The sequence below is a fragment of the Alternaria burnsii genome (assembly GCF_013036055.1).
Source record: "Alternaria burnsii strain CBS107.38 chromosome Unknown 730, whole genome shotgun sequence".
In the NCBI taxonomy this organism is placed as follows: domain Eukaryota; kingdom Fungi; phylum Ascomycota; class Dothideomycetes; order Pleosporales; family Pleosporaceae; genus Alternaria; species Alternaria burnsii.
Window position 1 is genome coordinate 903678 of NW_024066110.1, and position 23970 is coordinate 927647.

General features: G+C 50.3%; 10 protein-coding genes across 10 annotated transcripts; 5 read left to right on the top strand and 5 right to left on the bottom strand.

Moving 5' to 3' along the window:
* Positions 1–254: 254 nt before the first annotated feature.
* GT037_003713 (uncharacterized protein) lies at positions 255–1172 on the top strand (the record flags this gene model as incomplete). Its single annotated transcript, XM_038928760.1, has 1 exon — positions 255–1172. One exon carries the CDS (start codon positions 255–257, stop codon positions 1170–1172), a length of 918 nt encoding a protein of 305 aa, XP_038788467.1.
* A 356-nt stretch (positions 1173–1528) lies between these two features.
* GT037_003714 (uncharacterized protein) lies at positions 1529–4953 on the top strand (the record flags this gene model as incomplete). Its single annotated transcript, XM_038928761.1, has 3 exons — positions 1529–2251; positions 2859–4133; positions 4774–4953. Coding segments are annotated over 3 exons (2178 nt in total), but the record flags the coding sequence as incomplete, so codon positions are not given.
* A 60-nt stretch (positions 4954–5013) lies between these two features.
* Positions 5014–5975, bottom strand: GT037_003715 (uncharacterized protein; the record flags this gene model as incomplete). The annotated part of the gene is made up of 3 exons (XM_038928762.1): positions 5014–5119; positions 5188–5269; positions 5318–5975. 3 exons carry the CDS (start codon positions 5973–5975, stop codon positions 5014–5016), a joined length of 846 nt encoding a protein of 281 aa, XP_038788469.1.
* Positions 5976–6716: 741 nt separating this feature from the next.
* GT037_003716 (uncharacterized protein) lies at positions 6717–7100 on the top strand (the record flags this gene model as incomplete). Its single annotated transcript, XM_038928763.1, has 2 exons — positions 6717–6847; positions 6881–7100. 2 exons carry the CDS (start codon positions 6717–6719, stop codon positions 7098–7100), a joined length of 351 nt encoding a protein of 116 aa, XP_038788470.1.
* A 345-nt stretch (positions 7101–7445) lies between these two features.
* On the bottom strand, positions 7446–10755 carry GT037_003717 (uncharacterized protein; the record flags this gene model as incomplete). The annotated part of the gene is made up of 2 exons (XM_038928764.1): positions 7446–8523; positions 9920–10755. 2 exons carry the CDS (start codon positions 10753–10755, stop codon positions 7446–7448), a joined length of 1914 nt encoding a protein of 637 aa, XP_038788471.1.
* Positions 10756–11311: 556 nt separating this feature from the next.
* On the bottom strand, positions 11312–13632 carry GT037_003718 (multicopper oxidase; the record flags this gene model as incomplete). Its single annotated transcript, XM_038928765.1, has 3 exons — positions 11312–12573; positions 12623–12819; positions 12869–13632. The coding sequence occupies 3 exons, from the start codon at positions 13630–13632 to the stop codon at positions 11312–11314; spliced, it is 2223 nt and encodes a 740-aa protein (XP_038788472.1).
* A 1960-nt stretch (positions 13633–15592) lies between these two features.
* Positions 15593–15979, top strand: GT037_003719 (uncharacterized protein; the record flags this gene model as incomplete). Its single annotated transcript, XM_038928766.1, has 1 exon — positions 15593–15979. One exon carries the CDS (start codon positions 15593–15595, stop codon positions 15977–15979), a length of 387 nt encoding a protein of 128 aa, XP_038788473.1.
* Positions 15980–18201: 2222 nt separating this feature from the next.
* Positions 18202–19922, top strand: GT037_003720 (uncharacterized protein; the record flags this gene model as incomplete). The annotated part of the gene is made up of 3 exons (XM_038928767.1): positions 18202–18361; positions 18411–18692; positions 18742–19922. 3 exons carry the CDS (start codon positions 18202–18204, stop codon positions 19920–19922), a joined length of 1623 nt encoding a protein of 540 aa, XP_038788474.1.
* Positions 19923–21064: 1142 nt separating this feature from the next.
* On the bottom strand, positions 21065–22006 carry GT037_003721 (ligninase lg6 precursor; the record flags this gene model as incomplete). The annotated part of the gene is made up of 2 exons (XM_038928768.1): positions 21065–21274; positions 21332–22006. 2 exons carry the CDS (start codon positions 22004–22006, stop codon positions 21065–21067), a joined length of 885 nt encoding a protein of 294 aa, XP_038788475.1.
* A 1689-nt stretch (positions 22007–23695) lies between these two features.
* GT037_003722 (uncharacterized protein) lies at positions 23696–23902 on the bottom strand (the record flags this gene model as incomplete). The annotated part of the gene is made up of 1 exon (XM_038928769.1): positions 23696–23902. The coding sequence occupies one exon, from the start codon at positions 23900–23902 to the stop codon at positions 23696–23698; it is 207 nt and encodes a 68-aa protein (XP_038788476.1).
* Between the last annotated feature and the right edge of the window lie 68 nt (positions 23903–23970).

A 23970-nucleotide genomic window follows, 5' to 3' on the forward strand; every position in this document is an offset into this window, starting at 1 on the left:
TCGAATCTGTAACATTAAGCAAGGTGGAACAGTATAGCAAAAGACAAACATCTCCGTCCAACGGAAAACTATTGTGTGAGCGTACAGGATCGGGAAAGGATCCAAATCACATTACACGAGCTGTCAGTCCACGCGGCAGCCACTCGTTAGCTTCATCCGAAGTGGTCGCGTACGACCAGCCACCATCACATGCACAGCTGCGACAATTGGAACCTTCCACCAGAACAGACACTAGGTCCGTTTCACGCAGACCAATGGAGCATGAGGATCGTATGGGAACATATCAGCGCCCGTTGCCACAGCTCCCACTAGAAACGGACTCGTTGAGATCCGGACCTAATCAAAAAGATGACACGCGGAACAAGGAGGCATACAAAGAAGTGTATAAACAGTTTCATACGCAGAAATTCATACCTTTCTCGAAGCTCAGCAGCTCCAACACCGAAACTTTGCCACGATGGAAGTCAGCTGAGTATCTTATACCACGTCGATCCCTGCCGGACCCGCCTGTACAATGCCTATGGAGTCGAGACACTGCACCAGAGGAAAAGATCACACCTCTGAGCTCAACTGGACATCCGTATGACGCCACCGTGTGCGAGTCGAGTCGAAATTTGTGGGAACGCAGTATTTCCAGCGATTGCGCCCAAAATCGTTCCAGCGCCAAGCAGCACGTATCTCGTAGCCACTGGGAAGATATAGATAATGATGTGAGAGCACTGCAACAAACCCAAGACGAACACGCAAGTCAGGGATACAAATCCGGACGGCTACCTTCCCACAAGTTGGCCTTGCCGTCTCTGATCTCCCAGCAGCGCGATAGCTCCCTCCAACCAGTACATTCCCTCGCAAATCCTGCGCCATCGTTTCACTCGTCAAGCGACGTTCAGAATGGTCCTAGACCGCCGCCTTGGGGCTCTTACGAAGATCTCGAGATCCAACGTCGACAACGCGGGGATGAAAGGGAGCGCACCAACGTTCAATTGAATCGTTTGATAGCGGACAGCGCGTCGATGTATCAGAAGTCAATATCTTCTGACAGCGTTGGTAAGGTTCCTTCAAGGGAGGTAGAACAGTACAGAGAACAGATACTTGGCGTGTATCCCGACATGGAATTCAACAGAGACGATGGGTTAGGTGATCCGAGGTGGTGTTACTGTGTTATGATGTGATCGGTATCAGATCCATGAACAAGCTCCACGGCTATCAATGAGATTTGTAGATATGGTTTTTCACCTTAGGACTCTGTGATCTACACATTGGAAGTCAGGAAGTTTATACGATCGAATGTCACAGCCTGGAAAGTTCAATAGCATCGTCAATCAGTGCTACAAACACAGCGCACGTCTATCCAATACGGCCTCATATAAAGCCATCGGTGTCGCCACCTCATGAATGCTATTGAGTCCAGCTGTCTTAACCACTACCACGATACCTCATCAGCCGCGCCCGGTGCTTGTAGAACAAGCCTTGTTAGATATATGGAAAGTCTGTTCGTAAGGTTCCATACAGAATGCATCTTTCACAGAAGCTCAAGCTGCGCTCCGATTCTATCCCCCTTCTTCAACACTCGGCCAACAACATGACTTCCAAGACTTCAGAAGCCACAGCTGCAGCAAAGACCCATCACAATCTCAACATTAAAGACAAGCGCAACATCAAAATTGGAATTGTCGCACTTCGGACTCTCGGCAAATGGACTGATAAAGCTGCACTGACGCTAGAGAAGCTCGAGAGTCAAGACATGTCGAAGCACTGCCAGGAGCACAAGGACCGCTTGAATACAAATAACAGGAGTAGTGCGGACGGAGAAATTCAGGAACCTGGGCTATGGAGGGAGACTGTGGTGTATTCTGTACCTGTTCGGAGTGGTGTTTCCAAGGCAGCGGAAGTACGCGACGAGCCAACGGCGTGGCGGGAATTACTAGCAATTGGAAGGGAAGAATCTCACGATGCCGTCCAAGTAACCAAGGTTGCAAGCCGGGAGGATCATCATGCGCACAATTTAGCTACTATAATCGAGTACCACAGCGAGAGTAGTGATGATCAAGACGAAAGAGATACCTGGGACGAAAATGGTATTAGAAACGATGCTAAAATCCACACGGATACAGACCAATCCTCTTCGGATGTTTCGAGCGATGAAGAGGAAGACAACAACGACAAAAAATTAAGTTCTGAAAATAGCGACGACGAGACCGACAGTGATTCAGAGGATAGTTCAGATGATGTCGGTGATTCGGGGGAAGAGGTAAGGATAGAGTATTTGGCTGTTTTACATGCGAAGAAATGATAGACTGGAATGGCGGCAGCAGAGGTGGTCGCGTTACACGGAAGAATGGTTTGATTGAGTGAATTAGTTCGGAGCATGGTAGAAGAACCAGAATTCAGTAATCTTATTTGGAAAGCTATAGTTTTACTGAATATGAAGTTTTCGCTATGGTGATCGGATCGTTATGCTGTAGCACTTCGGCACATGTACCGCAAAGGCTACACAATGACGTACTTGTGTAACAACAACAACAACACCTGGCTTATCGCTGGAACATTTTTGTCGCATCATTTGCGAGTTCTATTCTGTGTTTTCTGAGCGCCCCGATGTAAAGCTTGTAGTAGTACTGTGGTATTGGTAGGTAAGTGAGGTTGGTTTGCTTTCGCAAACCGCGAGTATCTCGCCTTCATACCATTGAATAGTATTTTACAAACACTCTTAGCGCGTCACTTATTTACACTCATCTTCGCTTCTTTAGAACACCGTGTTTGCCTTTCCATCCTAGGTGGCAACAAGTTCGGAGAGCCCCGTTGATCGGCTTTGCCCTGCATGGTAATTCTTTTGGGTCACGTCCGTATCCTCACAGCAACCACCCGCATCTTCGTCAACAACACCACAATTGTTGATCGCGACAATGTCAACACATTTTCGCCCGCGTCCGCCTACTTCAGGACCTCCGAGCCCTACTCGTCCATCAACAGCACGCTCTACGATTCGCGCAATCTCTCCATCACCGCCGCCGAGTTTGAGTGACGCACTGCGACTGGATCTAGCAAGCACTGGCACGCCGAATTTCGATCACCAAATTACACCTGAGGGCGCAAGAGAGCGGCCTAAGAGTGATGGTTGTAATCAGACATACATGTATGGTTTCGGCGAACAAGAAACAGAATTTGCAAACTATGTCGCAACCGTGGACAACGGCAACTTCGGCAGCTTTCCCGCAGATATCACTGCCAACGTGACTACCAAAAGAGGTGGTAGTGTAATGGAAAGGCAATCGCCAGTGAAGCGCACTTCGAGGTCGAATAGTCCCAAGAAGCGGCCGTATAGCACACCAACGGAGCTATCCTTGCCTCGCCTGTCGCCATCACATGGCCATGATCGAGAACAGGGTGCGAGTCCACATCAAAAGCAGGTTCAAGTCGAGGGCGACAGCGACGCAAATTGGGATTGCCCAGATACACCCACTCCTATGACAAATTCCCAGAAGCGCTCGGCATATCTCCCACTCGGCAACCCAACGCCTTGCCCCAACTCCAAACGCTCTTCTAAACCAAAGTCGAGATCAAATCCTCTCATTCTCACTTCTGCTATCCCAAACCCAACACCAAAGCTCGAGTTTTTCGAGTCGTTCGACGAGCAATCACCCTATCATTCTAGATATTTCGATATCGTTCCTCCGCAAACGTATTCTAGAAAAGAAGAGATGCTCAGAGAGTTTTACGCTCATGCCGAACGTAAGAAGATGCGCGAAGCTATGGAGATAAGAGCAAGGCCAATGGAGAGAATGACACTCATGTCTCAGCCTGGCTATGTATCGTCAACAAATGACGGTGCGGCGATGCAGCGACCAGAACGGGAGCACGGTATTCACCCACGAATGCACCTAGCACCGCGACAGCACACCGTGGATACACCTTTGCGGAAGAATGTAATAGGGCCAGCATCCAATGTGCAGCGACAGGTATCCATATCCGAGGACTCCAACCTGTCTGGAGGCACAGCGTCCAGCAAGCAATCTATATTCAGTACGCCTGGAAGAGACGAGATGGAGAGAAAAAAGGCGCTTGTCGAGGACGATGAAGGTCCATTTGCTAAAGCGATGAGCATGGCCGATCTGGATGAGCGACGCAGGGTAGTGAGTGAGCAGCGTGCGGGAGACGATCGAAGGGCTGCAATCTTGGAGGCAGAGGGTAGTCAAAAGAAGAGGAAAGATAGGGCTTGCGGATTGGGAGTGGGATGCAATCTGATGTAAGGGCTCACCGAAAGTTTGAAAACGTTCGTCTTGACTCCGTGTCAATGCGAGGGAGCGATTGGAGGTTTCTGAATACAGGATGCAAGTGACAAGAATGAGTGATGAAGCGGCCATTAGTTTGATGCCTCAAACGATTTCAGGCCTATGATATTGTAGTAATAAGCGCATGGCAGTATTTTAAATGCTTGCGAAAGTGAACGTATTGCGATCAAACAGTGAATTCGACTTCCGGCCGGCGGATCCGTGATGCACCCTTGTACACCTATTTCACATTCAACCCTCTACTCGGCTGACACTCCTTGGAGCTACTCAGCGCATCGAAAGTAAACCACCACCAATGGATATGGCGCCAATGATAGTACAAGCACCATACATGCTTGATCATATAACCGCCGATGCGCAGCGAATATCGGCAAGCCTGCCACCAGACGACTGGCACTCGGAATCTGTCGTTCTTGAATTGAAGCGTGGCATTAATGGAGGAGTGGTGCTGGTGAGTGGTATCGCGTTGTTAATTGCATAGTCGACTGAGCCTAGCTCCTATAAAGCCGCCATCACCTATGCAGGACGATGCCGAGGCCGCTGGGGACTCGCACGGCAGTATCTTGGAACGTTTGAGAGGACTGTTTCGTACGGCTATTCGACGCCTTCGCGGGCACCTGAAGGACGCAAAATCGTCTTGATTGAAGATTTGGGCATTGTTGTAAGTTGGCACCAAAGTTTGAAGCGTTGGTGTGTGTGAACAGCTTCCTCAAGATTCAAGCTAATAACGCTTCTTAGACGAAGACTCAGTTGCAATATCGAGCGCCTGGAGGATATCGGTACCGAAGACGACAGTCATATATGCTGGGAAAATTACCCAAAGACCACTGCGGAACGAATCAGCTTTCCTGTCACTTCAGACGCCAAGCGCAGGCGGAAAAGCAGGTTGGCTCACTTCATGATACCGTAGAAGAACAGCAGCGTAGCCCAGTCGTTATGGCCGACATTTGCGAAGCCAGAGAAATACTCGTTGAAGTCTACAATTGTTAGCCTGTGCTTTGGCTATGTGCCGCATAGATACGCACAATATAGTACTGTCTTGCTGAGAGTCATAACCGCAGCAGCGAAGCCGATAATCAGCGCGCGGTTCCCATTCTGCCCGCGTACCTTCCGGCCTCCGGCAAGGAACTTGCTCACGCCCTCACTGAGTTGCAGCCCAGTGCCTCCGGCCGTAGGTACACCATGGTTATAGATGATCATGGCATAGAGTCCATACAGCACGAGCTCGATAGCGTTCAGAAAGCCTTGCGCGCCACCAAATCCATCGTTGTTTTCCCACCCGGGCCATCCGTATACGTGATCAATTGAGGCATAGATTTCATAGGGTTTCCAGATTGGCCACTGAAGTGCGCCGCCAGCCATAGTGTGCGGGCGCAAAAGGATGTACAGGGAGTCCCATAGCACGAGAGGCATGGATATGGCGAGCCACACTATAGTGAGATTTGACGCTGTGTGGCACCAGGCCGGCTCGTTGATCTCGGATGGAGAGGGAGGGCTGATCTCTGCTTTGGCATTGGAAACTGCGCGTCTGGCAAGCGACTTTGCCGATGGTGGGGAGTCAAGGTCCGGGGAAGATATGGGTGCCGGGGACGCAGTCGAAGTCCGCGACCGTGGCGCCTTCTTAACGGGCGAAGGTTCGGTGGCGGGGAAGTCGCCTTGGGGATGTGAGCGCGTAGACACCATGGTGGCAATGAAGAACCAAGCGCGAGTGGAGAGTGTAGGAAATGACTAACAGTGGTGAGAGGCGCACTGGTAGGTAGGATGTAACGTGTTGTGATGATGCAAATGATGCTAAACAAGTAGGGGAGAGCGGGTCCAGCTTTAGCCGGCGGGGCTGTACCTCAGACGGAAGGAGCTCTGCCTATCAACCAATCATGGTTTGAGACGCAACCTACATTTTCCCATTGGCCGCCAATTCCCAACCCTTGTCACTCTTTCTCATGTACAAACATCTCCTGCTACGTGCCCAGTAACTGCAAGTAACCTATCAGCCCTGAGGCAGGCGAGTCTACCAGAGCAGCAAACATTGTTCAGAACGATACCAGAGACCAAGCTCTCAAAGAGGAATATGGTATCGGTTCCGATGATGATGGAGCTAGGTCGCATGGACAGACGGAGCGCGAGAGACTTCTAAAAGATGAGCGAGTGACTGCTAACGGAGTGTGTGGGCTGTGTAATCGATAGGTATCAGGCAGGCGATGAGGTAGGTTTCTCATGTCTTCTAAACGCTTCTCTAGTCGCTCCGCTCTACGCTCTTCTCTAGGGCTGCTTGTTGGCTCTTTTCACGCAATCATCACTGTCAAAGTTGGCACAATCAATCAGCAACTTCATAACTGACTCTACTCCCCACTCAACCCACTCCTTGTCAAAGTTTCTACCTATCTCGTCAAGAAGCAAGAAAGCGATCCACACAAAGAGAGTGAAATGGCTTACCCTCCGAACAGTGCCGTCGTCATCCGTCGAAGTCCGCAACACGGTATTCATATCACCAAGCCCTGCTCGTCAGGCCCATCATTATCTCCATCATCGCCTTCTCCTGGAACGTCCCATCCGTGGTCACCCATTTCAACTAGCGCTCGCACAATCATTTGCGCAGAGGCCCATTGCAACAACATGATCGACGTTGTGCCACATTACTTCGACGCTGGAAACTCTGGTATAGACAGCAGGGTGTACATAAAAGCCAGGTGCAAAGAGTGTGAGCCGCCTGTAACAGTGCCTACTCGGTGGGTGGGCCAAAGTAAGGCCAAGCAGGAAGAACAAAAGTGGGATGAGGCGAGCAGTGATGACTGGGCGGACGACTTTTGAGGCATAAGGTAACAGGGACACTCAGAAGACAGGGGAGGTGTTAGCATAACTCTCTTATGTGAAAGCTTGGAGACTGGATTTGATCAACACTTATATCTATCCATCATGTATGATCATGTCTTTTCATCTTGGGTTTTACATGAGCAGTGTGCCACTGCGCTGAGAAACATCAAGTAAAAGACACGTTCAGATCCAGGCCCGTTGCGCATGCCTATACTCATCAACGTCAGCGTTCTCACAGGGCAAAGCTATGTTTGTCTCGCACACATAGGCGTCATTCCACATCTGAAGAAACCATGTTGACTAAAGATCAATGTGAGTCAAGGGAATAGGCGCGGCGGTCTTCTAACGGGTGCGAGTGCGCCCTCGTAGCACCTCCGCCTCATCCGTCGTGACAGACATGAGACCGGAGCCCTTCTCGTCTAGCTTCTTCTTCAATGATTCAGCAGCAAGCTGTCCCTTTGCAATACGCTGACATTTCTCGGCCTGATTTTGCTCCCAGCGCTGGCGGCGCGCTTTCTCGCGACCCTCAGCTCGCTTCTTCGCGTATCCAGCGAAGAAGATATCAGCCGACTCCATAGCCTTCTTCAGACGAGTGTGCTTCTCCAGAAACGCCTCGAAGTCTTCAGGATCAGGTAGAAGACCTTTGTAGCGATCATGACAGAGGTGGTTGATCATCGCAGTCCAGAGCGGGTCTTTATCAGAGGTGGCGTTCTGTTCGATAGCAATGATCTCCTCGTAACTCGGAAGCTGGGTCTTAAGGTAACCAATATAGCCGGTGAGAATATGACGGCAATAACGCTCCATGCCCAACAAGCGAGCGGCGCACAAGATAGCAACGTCTTCGCCAAAGGTCTTCTGAGCTGGGATGGCATAGGCTTCAAACTCATTGCACGTCTCCTGCATCCAGTCAATGAGCAGAAAGCGGACTGCGCCAGAATGAACTTGATCACGCGAGAAACGATATTCCAGCGACTCAGGATTGGCGGTGAAGTGCTTGTGAAGGACAGAAGAAGCAGCCATTGCAGCGCGCTTGGAGATATCGATAACCGACGTTTCACCCACGTGAATGGTAATGCATGGGCCCTGAAGAAGAGCTTGACGCTCAGGTCGTATCATCACCAACAGGTTGTCTAGGGCCTGATCCACGATAGGAGAAGACGATAGTTGACCTGGCTTCTTAGGTAAAGCATCAGATGCTGAAACACCAGCATCACTGATGCTGGGAGCATTGGCTGTCGACCCAGCGTTTTGCTCCGTCATGACGTTCTTGACGGTACTGAAGGATTTGGTCAAAAAAGCCTGATCTGAAGAGGAAATAGTAACGTTGAGGTCCTTGGAAAGTGCGTTCTTCTTGGCAGTCCTGCTACGGTGGGCGCGCGCAGCATTGGGCATGCCTTGTTCGTGGAGTGTGGGTGGCTCACTATACTTGTAGTTAGTCCATAATGTAGATGCTACAGTAAGTGGTTCTTACGACGATTCGCTGGTGGAGAGGTTTGTCGCATTATCGGCTGTTGTCATTGTGAATTCGATGATGACAAGGGCGCAAATCTAGCGATCCAACTTGATCTTCCTTGTCCGAAATGGAGAAAAAAGAGAGATCTTGGATGGGAAGGCTCTTGAATAGTTTGGGTGGCCTGTAGTCTTCTCTGGGGAGCTCGACGCACAGATTGTTTACCTGCAAACGACTATAATGTCATCACGTGACTCGTCAGCAACGACCCGTAAAGCGGTCGAAAGGCGGATACAAACGCCAAGTCAAAGTAAATGGAAGAAAGTATCGTCTGAGCTTGCGTATGTTAGTGAGCATAGGGGACAGTATTGACATTGGCCATAAGTAGGCTAGTCGTTTCCATTCCATGCCCCTCTCTTTTCAGGGCTTGCCTCTTCCTCGGTTCTCTTTCTGCAGGATATCGTTGCAAGTCTTCCTCGCGTGGCGCTGGGCTGTCACTCTCACTACCATTAATCTTCAACATGGTCATAGCTCTTTCTGAGTTGGACCAGATCTGAGTTGCATAGACCTTTTGTTTGACAGGCAAGCTGCTTGGCATTCTCCCTTTGTTCGACACAAGATCTTTGCCATAGACAAAGACTGTATGTAGTGTTTAGCTAGGACAAGTTTCTCTGTAGGGTTTTGTTTTGATCCGAATGTACATTTACTATCTAGGTACTATTGGGTCTCCGTTTGACCACCTTTCGCCTGTGCAGTCTAGACGAAGATAGTGAAACACAAGAAAGTCGTGCTACAGTAAAGGGTTTGTCGCGTTAGCGTCACGCGTGCATTCGCGGCCATGAGTGGCGCCGGCCAATCTCACACGGGATGGCGCGAATCTCAAGCTCCGAGCAATGCTCCTCTTTACGCGCAATCGTTGAGGCAAATCACGGTCGTAACGAGCCTGTGACTGTATGAAAGCGCGCAGAAGGCATATTGTTCCAAGCCTAGTCTCTGTCTATGATTATACAACCTACTCTGGTTCGATGCAAGGTCCAACCATTAGGTTTGTACTCTATCCAAGCAAAACCTGATCCAGTAGACATTAACGAAAGCATGCATAGGAAAATTGCCGTCAATCTATGAGCCATGTTTGAGGAATAAAGACCTGTCCCAAAGACAAGCACTGTTACCTTTGAAACTAGAAATGTCTACATCACTGCGTTTATCCTAAAGACACGTTGTTGGTAGTGGCCAAAAGGCGTGTCAGTGGAATATAGATTGAAACATGATCTCCTAGCTTTCGATCCGACATGTGGATGAGGAACACATAGTGGATCTTTGAGCTGATGCGAAAGGCGTTGATGCGTCGATCTTATGAACTTACTCGGGGTAGACCATCTTTCTCCCGACACCGCCATCCACGACAACCTCCTGACCAGTCACAAACTCGTTTCCAATGAGGTATTCTACCGCCTTCGCGATATCCTCCACTTTACCCACTCGCCCAGATGGGTGCCAAGCAGTGTCTTCCTTGCTCAAGCCTTCCTCCCACTTGACATTACCATCATCTGCAGCTTTGTTCTCGTTGGCTACGTGAATCCATCCCGGGATAATTGCATTGACCCTGATCTTGTGACGATGGCCTAAAGACACTGCCATCGACTGTGTCAATCCTAACAGTCCAGCTTTGACGGATGAGTAGGCTTCGTGGTCAGATTCAGATTGGTGGGCGCGCGTTGATGACATGTTGATGATAGTACCAGGAGAGTTCGGAGTAGAGCGTCCAGCAGCTAGAAGTGGGACGCAAAGGCGGCTGAGTATGTACGGCGCAGTGAGACCAATCGCAACCTTCAAATCCCACTCTTTTTCGATGTCTTCTCCTTCAGCTTCCATACTTCGATCTTTGGATAGTGAGAGATCGGTGGGGAAAGCATTGTTGATCAGAACATCGAGCCTGCCCCCAAACTTTCTTTTAACTTCGTCGACAGCAGTCTTCAATTCCGTTCGCTTGCTGAGGTCGCATTCAAGCGCAAACCAGCTCCCCTTCCGCCCTTTCGACCATTCTTGTGCTCGATATCTAACGTGCTCTAGCTCTTCCTTGTTGGAGTCTAGAATTATGACATCGTGTCCAGCTGTCAGGAGGTGTCTAAACAGTCCGCGCCCAATTCCTCGGGCACCGCCGGTCAGCAGAACTTTGAGTTGTTGGGGAGCGGCGTTCATTTTTAATGAACCCTTGATAGGAGACGATGATAGAGCCGGTGTGTCGTGATTACGAGTTGAATGTACGCGAATGGCTACATTGATTAATCTCGCCAATGGAAAGTAGTAGAGTTTGCGTGGTCCATGACGTCATGGCCATGACGATTCCACTGCTTATGCCCTACCAAAACGATGCGTGGTAGAGAGATAAAGGTCGTAACCATTGTGAGGGCTCACGGACACATAACCATACTCACCCTTGATTCAGATTATGGAACTGCCGCAACTGCGATGTTTGTAACGATCCGACGTGACACCTGGGCATCACTGCACACGGTGATTTAGGGTACATTCGAATCGCACGCGCTTGTTAAAGGCATCTGAAGATGTATAACAGAACTTAAGAGTAAATTAATTGTTCTATGTACAAGGAAGGAAAGCTAAGTAATGTGGTAGAAGTATAAAGTACCAAGTGAGCGTTCGTGAGTGGATCACGTGAGACACTTGGTGGGGGCTGAATAGGTACCTAGGCGGCATCCGTAGACTTTGCCGCCATCTCATGACTCTAGCACCTCGGCTACAAGCCGGAATCGATCTGGTTAAGAACAACTCCAGCCGTATAGGCATCCCAGGTATCGCAGAGCTCAAATTGCTCGTCTTCAAAGGCCTGCTTCTGGATGTCCTCCGGCCTCTCCAAAATCTGCATGAAAAGTCCACCGCTAACATGCCACGCCAGATGACAATGCAAAGGCCAGGCGCCGGGATTGTCTTGAGTGAACTGTAGAACTAGGTACGAGGGCTCAACTGTTCCGGTGACATTGCGCGCATTCTGCATCTGGTGAACGTCGCGACGCAGCGTGTTCTCCGGATTTGTGACGACACCATCCCATTCACCAAAACCTTCCGCAAGAATGTGGTAGTCGTGGCCGTGGAGATGCATGGGGTGGCCACCAATAAGACCGTGGTTGACAAGATGAATCCGGACGTTCTTTGCACCAGGAAACTGGTACACGTTCCATTCGGGATTGAAGTCTGACTCGTTACGCTTCGCTTTCAGGAGTGTGGGCTCGTTGTAGTTCCCATGATATGTGCTGTTGTTGAGATACCAGATGAAGTTTGTGCCATTGGAGCGGAAATCGAAGTCTACGCGCTCGACATGATCAGGCTCTTCCAAAGGGATCTTGCAGAGCGGAATGGCGGATGTGATAGGGTCATTCTTGCACTGCTCAAGCTGAGCCTGGGTGACATCAGAGCTTGTCTGAGGAATGGCGTTGGTATCGGCATCCTCGTAGTAAACTGCCGCGAGGGCGTTTGGCGAGATGCCGTCAGTGAGAGTGCAGCGGAATCCTTGGGCGAGCTGAGAGCGCATCCAGAACGTATCACTGGGCTTTCCGATAGCTTCGACCACGACGTCAGTACGCTGACCAACAGCGAGAGTAACAACGTTCGTCATGTACGGTTCAACCGGAATGTAGTCGACGGCAATGACCTTCAGCTGGTGCCCATCGATGCTAAACTTCTGGTTGCCCTCTGCACCCATATTGATAAGACGTAGTAGGTGCTTTTTTCCAGACTCGAACTTGAACTTGGAGGTGCCTGCATTGGGAGTGCAAGGTAGCGTTGTGTTTGCACAAGGATAGTTCATTCTTCCGTTGATCAGATTGTTGTTTGAAGGCGGGAATAGGCCATTCATGGTACCCTCAACAAGAGAATAGTAGTCGGCGTGGAACCAATCCTCAAGGATGATAGGTCCTACGTCAATGTCATACTCTTCATGCTTTGGTCCATGGATGACCATAGGGCCGTGAGCACCACCAGAATACTGAGCACTGTAGTGACCTAAGAAACTCAGCTTTGGCATTTCGTAGTCTAACTTGGATGAACTTACTGTGATACCAAGATGTGCCATAACGATCGGCCCGGAAAAGCATCTCGTAGTATCCACCGTTGGGCGAAATTGGACACTGAGAAATAGCAGGAACTCCATCATACCAGGATGTCTCGGTCTGGAAGAGGCCATGGGCGTGAAGTGTAGTACCTTCATCGGTCAGATCATTTGTGACTCTCCACAAGATCCAATCGCCCCTAGTTTACGGTCAGCTAAAGCATTACGTCATTTCGCGCTACCTCGTACCAGTTTGCCTCGATGAGAGGGCCAGGGAATTGGCCATTTACAGTCAAACCATTCCTGGTAACACCGTCCGGAGCAATGGTCTGATAAGCTACATGAAGATCGTAGGTCCTTGTCACGCCAGTGTCCGGCATGGTAGGACACAGGGGATCTGCCGTTGGTGTGCTGGCAGCACTTGCGGTAATAACGGATCCGAGAGTCCTGGTGGAGGATTGCCTGATAGACTCGAAGCCTGTGGCGTTGGTATGGTTGTTTGGATGACCAGATACGGTAGGATAAGGCGGAGATGTGGATGGAAGCTTTGTAGAGTTCGATGTGTAGGCGTTATCAGAATTACTACCGGGGAGGCCGTTGATCGGAAGATGAGGTGAGTCAATTAGTCCCCATTGTGAGTTGCCACACTGTTCGACATTTGGTAGCGAAGGCTTGAGCTGCCCAGTACCCTTTGGGATCCAGCATGGCTCATCATACGCATCTTTAGCAGGCCCTCCGTATTGATATGGAATCGAAGGTCGAGGAGGAGGGTATTCCTCCCCATGCGATGGTTTTCCCGGCCACTCGAATGGAAGGGGTACGTCGTTGTAAGGATTATAGTATGGTCCGCCATGTCCATGAGCGTTGGAAGTGGGCCGTGCAGTGGCATATTCAGTCACTGTCGCTGTGACTACATGGCAGATAGGCGCAGAGCGGAACGCAGAAGGGGTAACTGCGTGGTAAACAGATGACAAAGATGCCGTAGCAGCGAGGTAAGGAGCGTATGCTACCATGTTTGTAGCAATGGAAATAAGTCGTACTACTCTTAATGAGCGAACGCGACAAGAATGACCGCGAAAAGAATGAACGATTGTGTTGAAAAGCAAGGCACATCATTCGAAGACATGATCACGGTCAGTATTATATTGGATTTCCTTGAGACTATGCCAGGTACCAATGTGCTAAGTTTGGCTGTGGGGCTTGAGTTACGAAGAGACAAGCCGTGTGGCGGTAAAAAGTACAGACTCGAAACCTGAATGCGGTCGAGATAACCGAAACCGAGGCGAGGCGCAAGAAGTAATGAGCTGTAGGTCTTCCATTTACGGATCAGGCAAGCAAAATGCAAGGATTTTAACACGAGGTGAACCTTACTTTTACGTTCAACTCGAATTTCCCTTTGCATTGTTCAAGCCCTGAGGCGGGAGAGGGGGGACCAGGCAAGCCACTCAGCGTCAGCGTCATGAACATTGAGGAAAGATCTGCAGACGCATAGTCCGTGACCTCTCATGCCGTTGCCGTTTACGCGTTTAGAGTTCACCGGAGAATATGCAGGTACGTGCCGACAACTGTCAAGATGTCCAGTCACGTACCGGCGACGCGTCTGACATACTGACAACACCACAGGTCGCCACGAGGTCGGGGGTGTTGAGTCATGTCTAGCTTGCAGTGGTATGTCAGAAGACTATTACAGTTCGATACCTCGAATAGCGGGTCACTCAGCCTAATCTTTTGTTGTTACGACGCCTTGTGTAGTGCTGCCGTAAGTGCCGTGTGCCTAAGGAGTCTGAAAACATGCTAGGTAAGCTCGCGTAGAACCGTTCAGCAATTGTGGCTTGAATGGGTCGGGCGGTAAAGTGTTCTCCTGAGGTGGTGGAAATAATGTGACGAAGGCTGTGTTGCGGAAGCAGAGGTCATTGGCAAAGTGATGTTTGAGGCGCCAGGATAAGCACTGGTTAGCGAAGACGACTCCCCCGCACAGGCCAAATCGGCTAGAAAGGGGTCTGGTGCCGATCTCCCACGTCCATCTTTGCTCCAACTCTAGGCTGCCTGTTGTAAAGGACGTTGTTACGACTCATAAGAGACTACGCATTCTAACTGGGTCGGTGGTTTTCTCTACATGTGAGGTTGGAAACTTGGTACACAACTCGTCGCCACGATTGTCGGTACCTAGGTACCACAGAGTCGAAATCTCGAAGATGAGTATACGAAAAGAAGAACTCTTAACGCTTGCTGTGGCGCGCTACATCCCGCCCAACCGATAAGCATGAATCTTACATGACTCGTTGTCAGTCTTGTTCTTCTGGTGAAGGGCATCACTTTGTTGTGTTCACGCGTCCCAAATGGCGATTTTCATGAGGTTTAATTCACCAAACTCTAGAGAGCCGTGATACTGCTTGATAGAAGGTATGTACTGGACGACACTGCTCAACCTCCGATGTAGTTCCTATCTATCATCCTACACCATTATACATGCGTGCAGATCTTGTTTCGGCTCCCCACCCGGGATCCACTAAACCGCGCGCGCTTATTATAGGCGTCTTTCCTATATGGGAGTACTCCAGGTTTCGAGGTTCTCTATCACATCCCACAGCCAACACAATTGATCTTTACTCTTCGCGCGCTGTCGATGAAACGCCAACAGTTCGACAGTTCGCACTCGCTACAGTGCATGACGAATCGAACCCAATCCGCACTACAATCCATGCCTTGCTGGGAGTAGACATGCTCAACGAATTCTAATACCGGAGCTATCTGGATGGTAAGACCAGGACGATTGAGACAATGCTCTTCTCACTGTGGACACGTGTATACCTCCCAAGGTCCGCCACAGAAGTAGCAGAATGAATGACTTTAGTAGCAAGTCATATAGAAACAACATCGAGAAAGCTAGACCATATTCATTGCTACCACTTCCATTACTTGGCTAAATTCAATAAGGAATCACACATGTATGTCACTGGGACACAATTTCTTATGTACCTGACGTTTGCACTGCATACAGATTCTCTTCTTACACTCGATTCAAGTGTCTGCTTCGCTGCTGATATATTCGAGGCGAATGAAAGCCGTGCAGTCAGTATCAGTGCAATAAGCTGGGTTGAGCGTCGTGAGCTTGCTCACCATGAGGTCGATTTTTTTAATGTGTTCCTTCGAAACAATCTTGCCGCAGACATCGAGAGAAGTAAGAACCCTCCAGCACTTGGGAAGAAAGATGGAGACGTCGTCGAGAGCCATAGTGAAGGAATCAAAGAGGCAGTGCCGGCAATAGCTGTAAGCTACGTGTTCACGCTCAAGTGTCAAGGTGTCTACGGCCGGTACACCGTCAATACATGCCTCCCAGAATTTGAGGTGCGCTTCTGAGAGCAGTTCCGTGTCGTGGTATGCTTTCTCTCTGTTGTCACTTGACGCACTGAGACCAGATAGAGTGCCAGGAGCTATCTCGTACGCCCACATGTCTGTATAAGGTCCCTTACCATGTGCCCACTGTTTATCGGGTCCAAGACAACGATCGCGAGCTAGGTTTGAAGCGCAAGTAGAGCCGGGTAGAAAGTCTTAATCATTGCTTTACAAATAGGACAGGGCCAAAGCGAGCTGCTGATCCGCAATTGCTTGCTCCTCTTCTTCGACAAGCCTTTCGAGCTCGGTGCGGCTCTAGCGTCCAGAGTCAGCTGGCACTCGCATCGTTTTATTCGATTCGAAAACTGTCGTAGCCGTTCCGGTTCCTGGAGTACAGTGCGCGATATTGAGGTCTCTTTGTCTTCGCAGCAAACCTGTGTGGGTTTGACTGGATTGGGATTCAAAACAGTGCGACCGCGTTTGTTGTCCAAATTAGGCCGTCAGTAGTTCCATAGTCATAGTGGCAGGTATGCTAACATCAGTAGACTTTCATCGCCAAGCTTCTGTTAAACTTGAACACAGCGGCTGCAAGCTATATCCTTCAACTCATTCGCGTGTATGGACAAGTGCTCGGCAAGCACCTCAAGCGTATAGTTGGACTGAAGTAGAAATAGCTTCCTAGGCAGCCTACGTTTGATGCTGGCTATTTTTGAACCCAGCGTGTCACACATCAGAGCCAACATGAGATCAATTTTGACGGCATGAGAAGCTCGGAATCTCTCATATATGGGAGATAACTCGATGTAGTCATGGCGCTGAGTCTCGTGGGAAGCACATAGCGACGACTCACATCGTTAACGTGCTCGTTATGGCAATCGCTGGTTGAGCCACTTACAAAGGTATCCTCGTCAGTTGTTCTTGCTTATCGTCGATATCCCAGAGGGAAGTCTGTTTACAGGCTCGGGTTTTAAGCGCAATGCCATTGCAAAAGATCCATCATTCCATCAGAGAGGATGACTACCTGAGTACACTCTGAACTGTGGCTGGTGCGGCGCACTAGCGCATGACATCACCATGGTCCTTTGCTATCGCCGCGCAATAGGCCTCCCTCTTCCTTCGCACAACAGCTCACGCCACAACCCATCAACCGATACGTCCTGTTCCATACCGCCTCTGGTCGCTTTGCGCTTCGACCCGCGTCAATACTTTCCTCTGAGGCTCCGGCCTGTGAACCCAGTGCTGATCTTACAGTTAGTGTTTCGTCTCGCCCCACCACGACGTTTCAACGTGCCGTGCGAGAAACATACACGAGCGGGTATCTGTCCATCATTTCATCCGCATTATGTTGCAAACACCCGTTCAAGGTACTATCCTGTCGCTATTTAACCGTCTTGTCATCTCTCAATGAACATGTTCATGTTCATGTTCACTCCTAAGCCGGTGCCAGTATCTCAACCCTGGGCTCGAAGACCCGCATCGGATCTTAAGCTGCAGATTCTTTGAAATTGCGGAGGATGCCATCAATAGAATTTGCAGCTTTGCGCCGTCACACAATCATCTCCGAGACAGAGCTGCCGCCAGGCCCAATACATTCGAATAGTCGTTGCAATTCATGTCTTACAAGTCGTACCAGCACTGTTCTAGCAGAGAGAAAACACCAAGATAGACGCATCGATATGCACTGCAATCACTTGTGTTGGATGGCATCACCAACAATTTGCGAAGGATGGCTAAGAGCCCCTGCAATGCAAAGGAATCTCGCCTTGTCATAGGTCAAAACAGCACTAAGCCATACTCGGCTCGAACTCCAGGCACCGTACATATCCACCAATCAGCGCCCCGCACGTCAAACCTGTCACTTTTCGACTTGACCCATGGACCTGGTTCTGGTTCCCAAGACTTCTGTTCGTGGCATAGGACCCCATCCTTCGTTCATCTATCCGCCTGTGGCTGCAGACACATAGTGCCCTGGCGTTAGGTTCGAGATTGGACCGGTGGTAAACGAAACGGCTAACTATGCAGCGTGCCACATATCCCTCGGCATCACGGCTTAACTCATCTCCTGTGCTGGAGGAGGATATAAGTCTTGGAGCCCGCCAGCTTTTGAAACAGTAACGCAGCTGCGCTGGACATTCTTTCACTACGAGACTTCGTCATTCATTCGTTCTTTTGCTCTTTCAGTCACTCTTTTGTCATATTTGACTAGTCATTCATTCCAAACATCACTACTCGCATCAACATACACTATGAAGTCCGTAGCTGTCATCCCTGCCATCTTGGCGCTTGCAAACGCCCACGCCACTTTCCAACAACTCTGGAAGAACGGAAAGGATCTCGAGAGCACTTGTGCCAGGTTGCCACCTTCCAACAGCCCCGTCGAGGATTACACCAGCAATGCTCTCCAATGTCAGTCTCCTGTAAACTCTGTCGTTCATGAATACTAACAATAGTACAGGCAACGTCAGCCCCGCTCCCGCTGAGGGAAAGTGCGACTTCGAGGCCGGTGACACAGTAACCATCGAGATGCATCAGCACAACACCCGTGACTGCAAAGAGGAAGGCCTCGGTGGTGCTCACTGGGGTCCTGTTCTCGCATACATGTCCAAGGTTGAGGACGCAGCCACCGCCGACGGTTCCAGCGAGTTCTTCAAGGTCTACCAGAACACCTGGGCTAAGAACCCAGATGCCACCCAAGGCGACAACGACTTCTGGGGTACAAAGGACCTCAACTACAACTGTACGTACAAATATGCATAACTCTAGTGGCCCGTCTAATATCTCTGCAGGCGGAAAGCTCGATTTCACCATTCCCAAGAACATCGCTCCTGGTGACTACCTTCTCCGTGCTGAGGCAATCGCCCTACACGCTGCAGGCCCAGCCGGTGGTGCTCAGCACTACATGACTTGCTACCAGCTCACTGTCACTGGTAGCGGGACTCTCGAGCCCAAGGGTGTCACCTTCCCTGAGGCATACTCAAAGACTGGCCCCGGTCTTGGTTTCTCAATTCACGCCGACCTCGACTCATACCCCGCCCCTGGCCCTGAGCTGATCGCCGGCGGTACTGAGGCCACCCCTCAGCTCCTCACTTTCGGCGAGCTCGCTGGTGCCCCTGCTGCCACCGCTACTGGTGGTGCCGCTGAGACCCCCGCTGCTTCCACTCCGGTTTCCGTCGCTGTCTCTTCTACTGCTGCTCCTGCTACCAGCAGCGCCGCTGTTGAGGCTGAGCCTTCTTCCGCTGCACCAGTTGAGGTGTCTTCTGCTGTTGAGAGCTCCGCAGCTGTCACCTCTGTCGCCGTTTCGTCCGCGGCTGCCCCTGTCGAGTCTGAGGTTGTCTCTACCCCTACTCCTGAGGTCTCCAGCGTTGTTGCTCCCTTCCCCGTAGCAAACAGCACCTCTATGCTTCCCGGCACCGCATCTCCCGTCGTCACTTCCAGCGTTGTCGTTGCTCCCACAACCATGCTTACCGCCGTCCGTCCTACCCAGACCGCCGAAGCTTCCGGTCCCATCAAGGAGTACTACCAGTGCGGTGGCCAGGGCTTCAAGGGTACCGGCGAGTGTGCTGAGGGTCTTGAGTGCAAGGACTGGAACCCATGGTACTCTCAGTGCGTCAAGCCTGAGGCTACCAAGCCCGGTCCTTCCAAGGGTCCTATGCCTTCCTCCGCTGCTGCTTCCAAGCCTACTGCCACTGCCGTGTCTCCTAAACCCACCGCAGAGGCCCCCAAGCCTTCCGCTGAAGCCCCTAAGCCCTCTGCCGCTAAGCCTACTTCCGCCGCTGCCGCCGAGGCTAAGCCTACCTCTGTAGCACCCGTCGCTACTGAGCCCTCAAAGCCTGCTGCTTCCTCTCCACCTACTGCCGGTGCTGGCGAGAAGACATACACCCTCGAGACCTTCATTGCTTTCCTTGAGCAGGAGGCTGGTAGCGAGTCTGCTGCCAAGATCCGCCGTATGATTGAGGCCCTTCAGTAAACGATTCCGCATCTTATGCGATGATTCATTTGTATATATACTTCTCCTAGAAGGGGAACTTCGATTCTTGTAGCGATATTTTCTGGAATGATACTTGTCCACTTCACATTTAGTTTTTCGATTCGTGATTTATCATGACCTAAATCATGATGGCTATTGGTGGTTTGTCCAGGAGGGATGAATCCTCTCTGCAACGAATTCCATAAAATCTGCATCGTTCATGATCGAACACGCTAAAGCGCTCAGTGGCCGTCTTAGTATTCTCGAGCGTGCTTGACATATTTATTCATCCACCTTGACACTCAACTCTTCATCGTATCAATATTTAAATCTTCGTAGTCCATCATCGCCTCTGTTGCTCACTCGACATTGCCTGTATTACCAGGACTCTGTCAGCACGTGATGAATGTGGTGAGTGAGGTAGGCAAATAAGTATTGCATTCCTCGCTGGCAGATACCATATGAGTACGAATGCTTAGTCAGATTGCTTCAGATCCGCGACACATTGTCTGAATCTAGCTTCCGGTAGCAACTAACAAGTATGTGAGAAACGGAAGCAATCCAAAACGGTGCTTAGTTGATTCTCCAGGTTATTCCGCTGAAAGTCCAGTATAGAATCAGTAGTCAGATTGATGGAGTCTTACGCCCTAGTCGTCCGTAGTGATGTCGACCAGCTTGTGAAGCTTATGCATATTGTGCAAAGTTAAACCTGGCATAACTTTGATCATAAGTGAGGTCGATGCCAAAGCCCTAGTGAATCGTGGACATGGTGGCGAGGAGAAGACATGCACAATCATGACAGGAAAAAGTAAGCTGCATTATGAGGCAGTTACGTAAACAGTTTGAGAATGACCGAGAACCCTTGTACTTCCAAAGATCGTGTTTTAAAGCCATGTTCGTCAGGTTCTCTCCGACGAAGGGTTTCGACGTCAGAGATGATTGCTGAGTTTAGGTGGAAAAGCGGCGTGATTCAAGTGAACATGAGGGATATTTGAAGTGTGCGAATCCTTGCGCAACATGCTGTCACGTTGCCTGAAAGCGCCCATGTAAAACAAAATCTAGGACCATTTCGTGGTCTGACTCCCAAACACCATGCCATCCAAGTCGTTATCATGGCTTCGTAATGCCTTCTCTTGTGTGACTCACACCCTGAACTTCGCACTCATCATCTTCGTGAACCTTGCATTGAAAGCCTGCCTCTTCTTGCTTGCACTGCTACTAGGAATCAGGCTCGAGCAATCTTGGAGCTTACTCGCATCACTCCCAATCACAGCAAACCGGTTCCACGCTCCTGTGAAAGCGCTGGACCAGGCATCGGCGTCATCGGCGAAAGAAGACCATGTCTTTGCTGTCTGCAGAGATAATCAGTATCATGTTAGAGGCAAGGATAAGTCATGGTCAAAACATACCTGAGACGAGTTGGAGAGAAGTACATCGCTTTGCAGACTGTATGGCGCCGTGCCATCCTTGGTCTCCTTGTAGAAGGTATTGTCGTACGTGCTAGGTGTCGAGTCCAGACTCTTGCCAGCTTGTGATGGGTCGTCGTTGAACTGTAGTGCTACACTATGCGTGCCCATGAGTGCAACAACATCATCGGCCGAGAAACCTTTCGCACCGAACGCTCCCAAGATGCTGATGAGGGTACCCCGGCTGCTTGGTACACTCCCAACGGGTGCGGCCTTGGAGCTGTCCTTGCGGCCGACCAATGCTTGAACCCTAGGGCCAAGTGGACACGCAGAGATTGCTGTTGCTGCGGCAAATTGTATCATGTCGGCTGCAGTGACGTTGTACTTATCGCTCCAACCTTTTAGCTTCTTGCAAATAGCAGAGAGGCCGGCGTTTTCGGATCTCGAGCATTCGTCCGTGAGGATCAGACTACCGTCACAGCCGTTGTTGATGCAATCATGGAAGGGCGCGCGGATGGCTCCGTGAGCATCAGCACCACAGCCAGCAAAGTCAGACTGAAGTTCGGAGGCGACATCCGACCACACGGACGGGCATTTGGATGCTGAGCGAGGCCAGATATCGAAGGCCGAAGTTGACGATGCCGCCAGGGCAATGAGGATGAGGGCGAAGGAACGCATGTTGGTGCAGTGGTGAGATTTGCTCTATGTAGTCTTGTGTCGAAGACTGGCAAACCCCGAAGATATTGACGATGAACTCCAATGATATATGCGCAAGGCTGTTCAGCTCAAAAGAAAGAATGACGAAACCGAGACTGACTGTTGAGACTGACTGTTGAAACCTACAAAACCAAAAGCTGGGAAACGTGAGAAACTTGAAAGAAATATATACTTCAAAATCCAACGTTGGCCGCTCAACGATCTGATGGGAGTTGAGCTAAATTGCGGTTAGAACGATGGCCATGATAGCCACACTGACGGTTCCGTGCAAACTGTCGAAAAATCGATTACACTAAACAGCGATCTTACCCACCTAAACTCCGCAATTGCTCATCCATATGCATCCCTTATTCCCATTCTGACCGGATCCAGCCTATACCCACTTTCACCTTCTGACCATTCCGGCCCACGGCATTGGCGGGTTTGGATGGAGTAAACCGTTGACAGGCTGGCGCTTGATGCGATTTGTCGTCTAGTATCGCGCATCGTGGCACGTTTGTAGTCGCTACTATTGAGCTAGAGCAAGTCTCAGACCCTGACAGGCGCTACGAGGCTTATGTTCAGCGGTCGCGCTGACAAGTGGCTTGAACTTTGGCGGTCGTGGAACGCTGATCTTGACTGTTTGCTGAGTTGCTGTCGGAGGTCAAAATGCCCGACGTGAGATCGACAGCATCGACGCAGGGATGATCCACAACTCGTTTCCAGAAGCAGCACAGCAGTCGCAGAGTTTGCTCGGACCTCAGCATGGAGAGCCGACTTGATTTTGTCGTGTCGTGTGAGTGTGGTGAGACTGTGCATGGGCGAGGTCAAGACTGAGGGTTGTCGCCGTCTAGGCATGAGATTCCATGAAAGTTTCAATGGTTTCCAAGATGTCAGGGTCCGCTGTTCATGCTTCCTTAATTAGACTGACGTTTCAAACAGCAAGTACATGGCGTGATGCAGACCCTAACCCTTCATGCAAAGCAATATAACCAGACCCAGGAAATCGAGTAGCTGGTTCCCCAGAGCTTGGTACTGTGCCACCTGCGCAGACACCAGCCAGATGCAGGCCAGATGCAGGCCAGATGCAGGCCAGATGCGGCGCCGGCAACGCCTTGGTGTTCCGGTCAGCGCTACCCCACTACCCACTCTCCGATGCAATGCAGGCAATCGCTGAATCTAGCATGCATGCGTGACTGGACGGAATTATGGAAGCGATGCAGATCCGTGTCAAATCAAGCTTTCGCGTCGTTGCAGTGGCGTTGTGGAGAATAGCCATATCTGTAGCATTTTGCATTAGTCTGTCGAAATTCACCGGTTCTCAACTTATTGAACGAGTGGAGAAGATGTGGAGTGAACTGTTCGAAAGGAGATTGCCATTTTGCGTGTGCGGTGTCTTTGAAAGACATGGAAAGTCACGCTGCATGTGTGAATTGTCAAGTTGCTCTATGCTTCTTTTTCTAGTGTTCATTGGTCGAGATCATCGTGAAATATGCACGTACAGTCATCCAAGGATGATTGACACCATCGCATTGCCTGTCAGGCTTAAATGTCAGCCCACGAAGACGATTGAAAATGAACTCAGATGTTCGGAGCTTAACCCTCAGTCTTATGCCAAGTGGCCTGTGCAAAGTATCCGTGTCATATAAACCAGCTCAGTGTCCATTCCAGCTATCTTCTTACTACGCACTGTCCACTCCGTGAGCTATCTTCTATCTTTTGGGGGGGGGGGTGCTCCGCCTCCATTTGCGACAGGAAAATCTGCCAATCGCTCGTGTCTACTTTGATGATGCTTGTTTCGACATTCGTCTCTCTGGCGTCTCTAATCACATGAGCTCTCTCGATATCTTCGATCTTGGAACCTATCTCTCTCTCCATGGTCTCGACGGTCTTCTTCAACAACTCGTTCCCAGATGTGCCAAGAAATTTGGGTCATCGGAGCGAAG